General features: G+C 40.9%; 2 protein-coding genes across 3 annotated transcripts in view; one reads left to right on the forward strand and one right to left on the reverse strand.

The window, feature by feature from the left end:
• The window catches only part of f9b (coagulation factor IXb), a 7,869-nt gene extending 6,052 nt beyond the window's left edge, over positions 1-1,817 (forward strand). Inside the window, exon 9 of the mRNA XM_010796338.1 lies at positions 1,216-1,817. Within this exon, the coding sequence (XP_010794640.1) occupies positions 1,216-1,784 (569 nt within the window). The 3' untranslated portion in view covers positions 1,785-1,817. The remainder of the gene's footprint in view (positions 1-1,215) is intronic.
• Positions 1,818-3,857: 2,040 nt separating this feature from the next.
• mcf2b (MCF.2 cell line derived transforming sequence b) overlaps positions 3,858-12,622 on the reverse strand; it is a 17,262-nt gene continuing 8,497 nt past the window's right edge. The window contains exons 14-27 of one of the 2 annotated variants that reach the window (XM_010796343.1): positions 12,469-12,584; positions 12,270-12,339; positions 12,089-12,181; positions 11,819-11,911; positions 10,962-11,087; positions 9,439-9,654; positions 9,171-9,263; positions 8,884-8,962; positions 8,597-8,636; positions 6,457-6,554; positions 5,787-5,902; positions 4,816-4,928; positions 3,905-4,710; positions 3,858-3,871 (exon numbers count right to left, since the gene is read on the reverse strand). In XM_010796343.1, the coding sequence (XP_010794645.1) occupies positions 4,629-4,710; positions 4,816-4,928; positions 5,787-5,902; positions 6,457-6,554; positions 8,597-8,636; positions 8,884-8,962; positions 9,171-9,263; positions 9,439-9,654; positions 10,962-11,087; positions 11,819-11,911; positions 12,089-12,181; positions 12,270-12,339; positions 12,469-12,584 (1,335 nt within the window). In that variant the 3' untranslated portion in view covers positions 3,858-3,871; positions 3,905-4,628. Of the gene's footprint in view, positions 3,872-3,904; positions 4,711-4,815; positions 4,929-5,786; positions 5,903-6,456; positions 6,630-8,596; positions 8,637-8,883; positions 8,963-9,170; positions 9,264-9,438; positions 9,655-10,961; positions 11,088-11,818; positions 11,912-12,088; positions 12,182-12,269; positions 12,340-12,468; positions 12,585-12,622 lie in introns of both variants that reach the window. The other variant, XM_010796342.1, reaches the window with a different exon arrangement.

A 12,622-nucleotide genomic window follows, 5' to 3' on the forward strand; every position in this document is an offset into this window, starting at 1 on the left:
GAGAGCATGGGTCTGCGGAGAGCATTTCTCCGCGATCCCAACTTAGCAGCCTGAAAAACGTTTACCCATTTAAACAGTTGTGGTTAGATACCTTGTTTGTTTTAAATATCATAAATACACTAAACAGCAATGAATACTCACCGGTTGTGTACCCGAATCTTCCGCTGGTCCAAACAAAGTAGGAACAGCATCGTTCTTCAGTGCCCTACGCTGTACATATCCGGCATGAATCGCTGAAAGGTTTTGGGAAGCTTTTTGTTTCGTGAAAGGCTGGCAGAAGGTGCGGCCATAGCTCTGGCCGTGGCTACTGGTATCCCTACATAGCGATACCCAGGAAGTAAACAATGGAAAATGAGAAATCTCCAACGAGGCGTTTTGGGGAGGTCTTTTCTGTGTTAGAGTTTTACTCGCTACATTACAGGGTGTACTTTGAGGGTTTTGACTCTGTACACAGTTTACATGCATAAAAACCTTCATAACACACAAGGGGACGGGTAATAATCGGAAAAGCATGACATGGGACCTTTAAATAATCAGTTGCATCAATTTCTTATGGCTCTATCTGCAGCTTTTCCAGTCATTTCTTATGATTACATTTTTCCACAGGCCAACAACAGTTTCAAAAAAGCTATTTCCCTCAAAGAAAATAGCAAACATGCCCTGTTGTTGCAAGAAAAAAAGTGCAAAAGGAAACATCCATTTAAACTCAGTTTGCTGCTGTGATGCTAGTTCAAGCCAGATACTTGGCATCTCATCTTGGGTGCAAGTTCATCAATGTTTGGGGTCAGGCTCTGAGCGAGAACCCTCAGGATTGAGTGAAGGTGTGCGTGCAATATACCGGCGAGCCAGATCTAATAGTAATTAAAAGTTATCCTGCGGGCCGAAATTAAATCCACCAAGGGCCTGATTTGGCCCCCGGGCCTTGAGTTTGACACATCTTAGACCTTCAAATTAATGCTGACTATTTTTAAAAATTTTTACTTTTCTCTGTGCCAAGTGTTGATTAAAGTTTATGAATGAAAAAATAACCCTGTAGTTGCTTAAAAAAAATAATCCAACCGTGAATTTATCAATGCTTTTTATTTTTGTGTGGAAATGCAGAGCTTGCATTCAGTAAAGCTTTAACCTTTAAGATCAGAAGACATTTGTCCCTTCTCACACATTGCCTTGTGCAGAAAGTCATGTAGTTGCATATAAATTATTTAATTATTCTAGGTGAACATGATGTGAACAAGGACGAGGGTCCGGAGCGAGACCATTTGGTTGCAGAGCAGCACATCCACCCCTTGTACAATGACAAGAAGTCCAAGTTTAACCACGATATTGCTCTGCTGAAGCTCGCCAGTCCAGTGGAACTATCCAAAGAGCGCCGTCCCATCTGCTTCGGCCCCAAAGACTTTATAGAAAACCTCTTGAGGGACTCGAGCAGCTCCACGGTGAGCGGCTGGGGCAGGTTGAGGTTTCAGGGCCCCGAGGCCACCAAGCTCCAGAAGCTGGAGGTCCCTCACGTGGACCGGACCCTTTGCAAACGGAGCAGCCGGGACCACGCCACGGTCGTCACGCGCTACATGTTCTGTGCCGGGTACCCGACAGAGATGAAGGACTCGTGCCAGGGGGACAGTGGGGGGCCCCATTTCACCAAATATGAAGACACTTGGTTCCTGACAGGCATCGTCAGCTGGGGGGAGAATTGCGCCGCGGACGGGAAGTACGGAGTCTACACTCGAGTCTCAAGGTACTACGCGTGGATCAGTCAGAAAACAGGCCTCCGAGTTAAGAACTGACCGAGTAACACAGCTGTCATGAAAACATGCAGAGGAAGTGAACTACTGAATCATGTTAATGTGGATTCTTCAATAAATGTAATTCAAATATCTGAGCATTTGAATGTTTCTCTTAAAATATTGCCAAACAGAAAAATAGCTCTTCATCCAACGTTTGAATTGCAGTTGTGTGCAGGAGGTAATATTAAATGCAGTTGAGATGCTAGGCCAAATTGAGCAGAAGCTGATTATACCTCTGCTCAGAAATAGGAAGAGCTATGTATTAAATTAAAAATATATTTTAAAGCTCCATAAAGCTGCATACAGACCTGAGATACCAAAGCCAAACCTTTACTTGCCAACTGGGAAGAAATTACACTCGAGGGATAAACAAGCCTGCATTCACTTTATGAATCTGCCTAAACTATGCAGTGAAGGAATCACACCAGTCAGGCTGAATCAAATCAAATGATCCTGTGCTTATATTTAGGAAAATAATCATATGCATTATAATACAAGCTTTCACAATGATTCAAAAATATCCCAAAAGTGCAAAATGAGCAAAAGCAGCAAACAGCAGTTCATGTACTGTGCAAAGACATTTTACAGCCTGACCATTAAGCATGTTGTCTGATGTTACAGTATAGCCTCTGTTAGGTGGATTTCAATTCATTTAAACACGGTGAAATGTTACCCATATAGCCTATGAGTTTCATCAGTCTTACCTTAAAAGACAGTTGGGCACTTACTATCAAGTGACTTATGGGTGTTAACTCCTGTGAAAAATAATCTTATTTGAGGGATTTTCTTAGTCCAGAGATGCAGGAAATACTGCATTAATCTGATGTAGCTTTTGTCACTTGATAGATGAGAACTGTCTAATAAAAGTTTCACCATTAAGACACCTAATGTCCAACACTGTGTTTAACATGTAAAATTTAGATTTGTACTATTTACATATTCACAACTAGGAGATACGCTTACGTTACTAAATACATTTATCCATCATTTAACCTCAGCACATATGGTGGTAAAGTGGCAGTGTTTTCATTACCACTTTGCATTGCAGAGTAAATCTGGCTGGGCAGTTTTAAAGGTCTTATTAAATCAGCTTCCCAGATGAAACATCAGTCATGTATCACAAGACAATGTAACCGTAAAACTTCAGCTGGCAATTATAACTAGTTACAACCGAACACAGAGCACATTTCCCCTGTTGTTGTGAAATAGCAGCGTAGGCAGAAATGAAGCAGTAGGCATTTGCAGTGATTTGTTCATGCAGAGCAGCAAACAAACAGGAACATCAACTGTGTCTTCCCAGTGGAGCACGACAGCTGCACAGAAGAGAAGGACCATGCACATCTCACCAAAGAAATGCAGAAATATCATATCACAGAAATCAATCCTACATAAGTACTGCAGTGCTTTCCTCAGACTCAGATTATTCCTGTTGAGGGCTGACAGAGTGCTGCAGAAGATACTTTGTTATGGCTTCAGTAGACCTTTTTTCAGGAGACATTTTCACTTGTATTTTCATAGCAGGAGAAGGACAAGTGGAATTAAAAACAATTAATGAGGCCCCATGCACCAGACCAAGGCATACAATGCAACCATTACCAATGTTATTAATTAAATCTGCACTTTTACTGCTATGACATGTTGATGGATATCTATAAAGAGTATTCAATGACTTTTTCACATTTACATCCTTAACCAACGCCACTTAGTGGCAAAACAAACCCATGACGGCTGCTATGAATGATGAGACTTTGACTGAGTATTGTTTAATATTGTTTTCTTGCTTTGTTTTTTGTTTTCTGAGGCCTGATACTCGAGTCAAATGTAATTAAAGTCAGATCCACTCGTGTCTTATACGGGGCAGTGATATCATAAACCTGTTAATTTACGCATTCAAACACTTTTTCTTTTACCAGATTTATTCACCTTGCAGGTGCAGCTATGTGGCTTTTATCCTGGATAAAGTGTTTAAGTCATGGATGTTTAAAGTTTAACTTCTTCATATGTCTAATATTATAGTTGACTTTTCATTCAGGAAGTATGACGCTGCGCTGTCAGTACGCTTCTCCATGTTTGTGATTGGTCGAATGCTCCAAATACCACCCCTTTCATGCGCACCTAACTAGATAGGGCAAAGCTGGCTTTAGTTAACGAGTTGATAACCAGCGTCGTAGGACCGTTTAGCGAGAGCGCGTTTTTTTTGGATTAGGTAAACCGGGTAACTCAATCTAGGTTAGGTTGAACCGGCTTCGTCGTACAGGCCTCAGATGTGTGAACGCAACAACAACCAGATACTAAATGGCTGCGCTAAGAGGTTGAGTAACCATGATCTGCTTACACTAGTGATGTAGCCAGCTACTGTTTGAAAGAAAGACAGAGTTAGATTTCTTTGAAAACTGACACCACCAGGTAAAGCTACTTTCCATAACTGACAGTGTTGTACAAAAAGAAGCCACAATCACTAGCTGGGCTATTTGGCACGTGAACATTACAATTTCTGTCATTTTTTATAAGAAAATAGTAATGATAAAACCTGAAGTCTCCAACATAAGTCCATTCTGTACATACTGTATGAATATTTCTAAGTTTTAATCCAAATGATCTACAGCTTGAACAGAAAAATAAATACATATATGTCCCACGTATGTGCTTTGCATTGTTACAGTCTTCTGAGGTCACTTCTGTAGTTTACACCCTTCTGTAGTGAAAGGGTCACAGTAGTTTGAAGAGTGAAATGCAGATGATGTGCTTCGATCTGATGATCTCCGCAGAGTCGGACGCCCCCTTCTGGTCAGGAAGTTGTTATTCTGTGTGTGCGTTTCCTATATCCTCTATTCTGATTGGCACTCAGCAGGTTTCTCCCAGAATCCTGTGCAGGTCCTCAGGTAAAACACGCCCTTCTTCCTTACGACTTATGTTCCTCACCATCCTATGATTACACACACATTAACAGAGACACATGACATGTTAACATAAGTTCAGCACTTTCAACTCCAGGCTGAATCAACATTATTGAAACAAACAGCTTATTTACCACATTCCCGACATTTCCTCATGCATCAGCTGGATTACGTCACCGCAGTTGAAGATGATGTCATCAGTGCTGGCCATGCTGCTCTCTACCAGGACCCGGTACCTGCCCGCCACCTGGGGCAAGAAAAGGAAAATTAAAAAGGCTGGAGAACGTTGCATTTCAATACATTTCTACTTGCACAACAGCCCTAAATCTTCTTTAATAGTTTGATGGAAAGACAGATATATTGACTGTGGATACACAGACAGAAGGCAGATGGCCAATCAACAGGCACTTTTTGTCAAATATTAGATTTATGCTCGGTTCCAGACAAAGTAGTAATTTTAGGTTGTAATTTCCAACTGACAGACCTCCAAGCATTTCAGGTGCAATCTTAACTGCTAAACATAAAACTGTGAAGCCTTCTTACATTTATATAAGAAACGGAAAGGGAAAAACTACGACACTTTAACATGTAAACTTTTCCAAATATTCCATTCACCAGCCTAACAAAAAAACACATCGTACCCTCCCCTTGAATAATAGAATTTATATAATTTACAATATGTGCTTCCATAGGTGCTGCAGTTGTTGTGTGAAATCATAAAAAAACTTGCTTCATGTCGGCAAAGATGGATTGTTTTGCAAGTAGGAACTCTGGCTTTGTGTTGCTTTCCATTGTACTTGTTTGGAATTTTTTGAGGTACAAGCTTTAATGCCGTCATCCCAGAATTATTTCTGTTGAGTTTTGGTCTATGTGATTGCCCACCAAGCTTATCATCTGTATAAGGTAGCCTATGCTAGAGGACTCCCATCATCCAGTTAAGAGAGCACTCACATGGTATACTTCCGTTTGCCTCCAATGACACCTATTGTCGTCTCTTTAATGGCACCTATTTTCGTCTCGGTGCTGATACAGCTTCAAGGCTTCATAAAGGCCCCTAAACATAACCTCTACAGTACCCCTTGTGCCATGAGAAGTAAACTCTCACCAGAGGGGAAGGCTGATCCTCCTCATCTGAGTCCGACAGGTTGGAGAGGTCTGTAGCGGCCCCCCAGTCCTCCAGGCCCTCACAGATCGCCACGGTGTGAGCAGGAACAGGCCAGGCTGCAGGCGGAGAGAAAACTGAGACTACTACAAAAGGTAATATTACACTTTTTAATCACTAATACTCCATGATCCACTGTGGAAATGATACAGAAACACAGGGGATTATGAAAACTACTCAAATATTTATAAACCATTAGGCTTGCTTGAAGTCACGTGTGCAGCCATTCAATCGAAGTGAGATCATTTTCATAGTGGTGTCATTGGACAGTTGCAGTGCTAAATATAGATACTCGATTGCCTGTAAAAATCCAATATAATATTTTTTTTGTATTACTTGCCATCAAAGGATTAATTTGACATGATTCTGTGTTTAAGTTTTTTAAATTATTTTATGTATCATATATTTAACTCCTAAGTGTGTTTTCTGTCAGAACATTTGAACAACTTCCAGAACAAGGTCAAGTTAAAAGTTAAGATACATTAGCTAAGATCTGTCTTTACCACAAATGTTTTCTTGCATTTTTCCAAAGAAATTGTGTGAATTAATGACTGTAAAGACAAATATGATAAGAAGTGATTAGTTTGTGTTCTGCTTAGTCTCAGCGACTCACTGCGTCGAGGTGAATTGACCACTGGCTCGGAGTGGGCGGGGCTTGTGTACATAGACTCCTCCCCTCGAGTCCTGTGGGAGTGGCTTGTTGTCGAGGAGCTGTTAGGAACAGGGAGACACGCTGAGCAGCCTCCAACCGATGCTCCGCCCCACGACACACACATCACTGATGCACTAAACCCCATCACCATGGGAACAAGACACGACCACAACAAACAAAACAAACAACAACAACAACATTCACGGTGTCACAAAACGAGCTCATCCGCATTCTGTAAATTAAAACAGCATTCCTGTAAATCCACAGTCACATATATTTCAGCGTCTGATTTCAAAAGATGTTTGAGTTTATAATCCAAATGTCAATTATATCACTGCAATATATGGAAATATTAAAGTACACAATAATTTGAACACACACAAGGCCTTGATTTACCAGCATCTGCAAATAACCCACAGTGTGGCTTTAAGTCTTAGATGGGTGGAGTTTTTTCCAATATATTCCAACATATGAAAGAAATATTAAGATATTTAAAAGTTATTTTGTATAAGTATGTTAAAGCTTCCCATCTGGTAAATAAAGTAGAAACACTTCAATTACTTGCAGATGCTACATTACCTACACCTTCACAAATCATTCAACCATTCTCATTATGTGATCCTCCATCTCATAGTAAGAATCACAAACACCACAAAGCATATCAGAATATGATCATCCCATGCTCACATACTTTGACATTTAAACTGTGAATCCTTGTGAATACATCTACTTCAAGGATAACGCTAGCTAATATTTTATATAGTCAACAAGCCCCATTTAAAGACCCAAACCAACAATGTGTTAATGTCCGAATGAAGAAAATTAGTAAGAGACTTACATCAAATTTCCTCTAAAAACGAATGCTGTAGTTGTGGTTGAAGGTTACCTTAACATCAGAAACAGTTCATTTGTTTGGGACTATTTTCAGCTGCAGAAAAATACACATATGCTCTGCTAGTATTTACAGCAGCAGGACCGTGTATGTGAAATGTACTAAATAATAAATATAGTATTATTCGTAGTGATGAAGTCAACTAGTGATGTGTTTTTAATTGTTTTTGGACGATATTGGAGATCTTTGGCTCAGAGAAAATGGATACATACAGTAGGCATTTGAATATCTAAACAATACTTGTTAGAATCAATTGATTGTTGATTTTGGTTGTTTCATGGAATTTGTTGAATAGACTTTGGTCAAAGAGAATAATTATAGAATATTACCAACTTTATCCTTTGAGTTTAAAATTATACCATGGTCTTAAAAGATTTGACCCACAATAAACTTTGTGCAAAAGTTAATAATCTTCCTTAATGAGCAAACTAGTTGTTCATTGTGAAGCTTGGGACTCAACCATTCATTGAAAGGATAACATGCTCTCATGCTATCAGTCAACCCAATATTGGTACCTCCCCTCACCCCCTGTTAAGTTAAAGTGTTGACAGTATCCTAGAGAACCAGTGCTTTTAATGGCTAACAAACATTTGAATAACAACTGCAGAATCTACGAGAACCTCTAATGGTGTTCCAAACATTTTCATTGACCTAAACTTTGGCCAATGTCTCTATAGATACCCTTAACATCTAAAAGGTAACCCTATGATATTTGAGTACCTGCTGGAACATTTAAGGACTGTTTAAGATGCCCAATGAGGTATTTACTGCCCTCATGCAGGGTTGTGGTAAGCTCTTGGTTCTGTGTATGGCGCTCTCCATGGAGCTGGAATTCATCAGCATGGAGAGCGCTACAGACAGGGTTAGAGCCATCTGCAGGACTTGGCATCATAGTCATGATTACCAGTTCTCCAGGGTAATGACAAAAATGCTAACCCAACCACAAATACACACACTGCTCACATACAAACGTGTTAATTAACTCAACAACCTGCATACTGTATATAACCATGATGTTTTGTTGTAAAAACAAAGTTAGGGTGGCTTGCGGGTGAAATTAAAGGGGTTATTGAATCATCATAAACACTAGCTGAGAGAAACCTTTTCTTAGTGTATTACGTTTAAATTGGTATCTGAATGTAATTGGACCGCATCACAAGGTTATAAACAGACGCAGAGGAAGATAGGGAGGTTATGCAAGAGAATCACCTGTCAGAGAGAGGGTTGTCTGAAAGTGTAAGAGCCTCATCTGAGAAAAGGGGACAAAGGACACATTGAATAATCCAAAAAACAAATTATATTGCAAGACCTTAATAAGAACATAAATATCAGATATTTCTATGGGAAACTTGTGAGATGTTGAAAATAGATGTACTGTTCTATTTTACTTGTAAACATGAACTAATATGAGATTAATCCAAGTTAAATAATAATAAAATCAGGCTTTTTTATGAAAGACATAGAGTCAGCAAATAAAATATAACAGTCATAGAAACCTTGGCGATTTTTCTGCTGGTTGGTGAGGATTTTTCGAATCTCCGTCAGCCAGGCAACTTTGATCTCCAGTGTGGGAGCCTAGACACACACACACACACACACACACACACACACACACACACACACACACACACACACACACACACACACACACACACACACACACACACACACACACACACAGCAAGGACCACAACATGCTTGAAGTTTGCTTGAACGGGCTAAAGGTACAGACACTAAAACACTGCACATAGGTTAGAGATCAGATAGTAAGAGATTGAAATACCTGAACAATGTACACCACTTCTCTGCCGCTGTACCAGATTTCAAATTTCTTCACATCTCCTTTCACATTTTCTGTGATTCCCACTGCACTCATCTGAAGAAAGAGAGAAAAGTATTTACATTGCAACCACGCCCAACAGCAATACAAAATACAATACAGCAGAAAAAATGTATATCGTACATTTTGTATTTATTCCAGGAAGGCTGAATTGGAATGCATTAGATGTCGCCACATGTATCTAAAAAAGTCACATATGATATCTTCTCACTCTGAGGCAGGACTTGAAGCTGTAGTAAGGCGTCCTGTCGTGATTTTCCTCGTCTCGGCGCTTGCAGAAGAGCAGGGCGAGCTCGTACAGGAAGAGGTGTCTCTGCATGGGTTTGAACCGGGCCAGCTCCTTCATGCGCACCGCCGCCCTCTTATGGCTGATCCACACGCTGAAGCCCCCCTGCAGCACCATCCGGCCCAGCTGGCTGAGATCGGCCTGAGACACACAGACAAGGGACAGACAGACAGGGGACAGACAGACAGGGGACAGACAGACGACAGACAGACAGGAGACAGACAGACAGGGGACAGACAGACAGGGGACACACAGACAGGGGACAGACAGACAGGGAACAGACAGACAGGGAACAGACAGACAGGGCAGACAGGGAACAGACAGACAGGGAACAGACGGACAGGGGACAGACAGACAGACAGGGGACAATTGCAGTAAAATGAAAGGTCCCCTATTATACTGTTTTACATTATTTTATTATAGGTCTCAGATATATACAAAACATAAGTGAGCAAATCTTTTTTCCTGAAACTCAGAATCTCTTTACACAGAGGGGACACATGTTTATGTATAAAAGACATGAACAAGTGGATTTTGCATAATAGTTCACCTTTAATGGATATGGACTCAGTGTTTCCCACAGAATTTGATTCTATTTTTTTTCTACGCGTGTAGAACCGGCTTCGTCACCTCCTGTAGGTGTGGCCCCCTACAGGAGGTGAGGCCCCCTACACGAGGTGAGGCCCCACGCAGTCTGCGTGATCTGCGAGTAGGGAGGGGCGGCCCTGAATGAGACACACTGGAGTTGAGGATCTGTGGGGTTTATTCTGCCAAAAATATAATTTACAATTTAGGCATTTAGCAGACGCCTTATTCCAAAGCGACTTACAATGACCAATTACAGGGACATTCTCCCTGGAGTAACTGAGGGCTAAGTGCCTTACTCAAGGGCACACTAGTGGTGGCGCTCCAGGCGGGATTTGAACTCGCAAACTTCCGATCATCAGCCCACCTCACTATCCATTAGACCACCAAAGAATGTAAAACGTTGAAGAACACAATAGAAAAAATTAAATGTAACATCTTTTTTTTTTTAGATCTATTTGTGGCGGACGATATGTAATTGTGGCGGCCCACCACAAATGAATCAATGTATGGGAAACACTGGGACTATAGGATATTAATCAACATGATTCAATGCAATTCATGCCATACTTTTTTAGGTGCAGGTATGCAAAACTCTTGTACAAACTCATATCAATCATATAAAGCAACAATTGAGCTTAGATAATACCAATTAAAGCCATTTAATTCGATTTTTTCAAGAACGTTTTGAGTGTAATTTATGCCTGAGGTAGTAGAAAACAGAAGTCAATGAGAAATGTGGTTATAGATATTAAATGAGGATTGAACCGTTTTATATTGAAGCATAATGGTCTGTCATAAATCTTGCATCCGCTGACATAAACATCCACTCCATCTGATCTATTGATTTGAGTGGTTGGTACCTGATATCCAGTGATGGCGATGTGATGCATGGAGTCGTTGACAGACTTCAGCAGCTCCAGCATGGAGTCCAGAGCCCCCTGCAGCTCACAGCGGTACAGATCCTCCGTGCAGTGCTTCAGCAGCTCCTGAAACACCACAGAGACACAGGATGACAAGTCAGTGTATATACTTGATCTAATCTGTCTATGATGACATTTCCTCTGTGCCTGTTTAACACCTCTACTTGTATCCTCACAAGTGTTTTTATCTGTCTTTAGGAGTTGTTGTTATAACTGTCTTGACAGATTGCCTCTCAATCTCAATCTAAATGCAGTTTTGCATTTTTCTTGCAAAAACCTATAACAGTGCAGACAGACCTGACGACATGATTACATGAATGTATGGATGGTCAGTCCACCTATTTGATCCAGAGTGAAAAATCTCCATGACCATTGGATGGACTGCCATGACATTCAGTTCACTCATTCATGTCCTCCTTAACATTCAATATGATAACTTTGATTGATTCCTTTACTTTTCCTCTAGTGCCATTATCAGGTCAAAGGTCAAACAAAGGTTGTAAACATGTTAGCTTTTAGCAAGCATGATAGTCAACGTATCATGTGGATGAAATCATTTGGACCACATGCCAAATGAAACATCTTTGTAAATCCCTGAATAAAGAAATAAACCATATTTATAACAAGCAAATTAACCCTAGCAGCAAAGATGTAGGGCAGTGCAAAACATCTTAGCTGTGTTTTAAGAGATACTATTTTACAACAAGGCAGAAAAACCTTCATTGTTTGGGAAAACCAAATCTCTGAAACATGCATGGTGTGTCTTTCCATCACTGACTGACTCAGATGAACAGAACCTTGAGGAGCAGCTGGTACTTGGCGAGGCGCTGGACTGGTTTCAGGAGGTAAGAGTCCAGACCCAGCTTGTGGTCTAGCTTCTTCTGGCACTCCTGCAGAGAAAGAGGGAGAGAAGAAGAGGGATGGGGGAGGGAGATAGAGATTTGTACACGGCGTAATTGGAAAACATCATTGTATTCTAAAAATCGTAACAGGTTGACTTGCATACAGTCAATATGAGAGAATGATCAGATAATTGATTATAAATAATATATATGGTGTGTAAGTACCTTGAAGAAGGTTGAATCAGAGCACTGTCTCCATAGCAACTCGGAGCGTGGCTTGTTTTGGCAGTAACGCTGGTACACCTGGAACTTCTTTTTCTGCTCACACACACATAATTTACGATTAAAAGTGGTATGGCGTATCACTTCACATGAAGTTCCTCTGTTGATCCTAATTTGTCCTCACTCGTTGCAGGAAGCAAGCCCCCACCCTCTCTGGTGTCTCCAGGCAACTCTGCAGATCCTGGAGGAAGATCCTAAACGGAGAGGAAAAGGGAAGGAAATTGGATTCTCATGAAAACACTGAAAGGACAAGTCTGTGACAGCTTGTGTGTGAGTTTGTGTACATGTGTGTGTTTGTGAGTTTGTGTGTGTCTGTGTCATGCCTGCTGTGGAACTGGTAAATCTCTGGCATGTTGCCAAACAGAACGTCCTTCTGGCTGCGCAGAGCTGAAGGAAGAAGATTAGACATGGATGGGTCCTCCATTTCTGCTCTGTAGCCCTGAGGAGAGGAGAGGGGACAGACAGACAGGGAACAGA

This window comes from Notothenia coriiceps, unplaced genomic scaffold (assembly GCF_000735185.1).
Source record: "Notothenia coriiceps isolate Sejong01 unplaced genomic scaffold, NC01 NC01_scaffold00037250, whole genome shotgun sequence".
Lineage (NCBI taxonomy): Eukaryota > Metazoa > Chordata > Actinopteri > Perciformes > Nototheniidae > Notothenia > Notothenia coriiceps.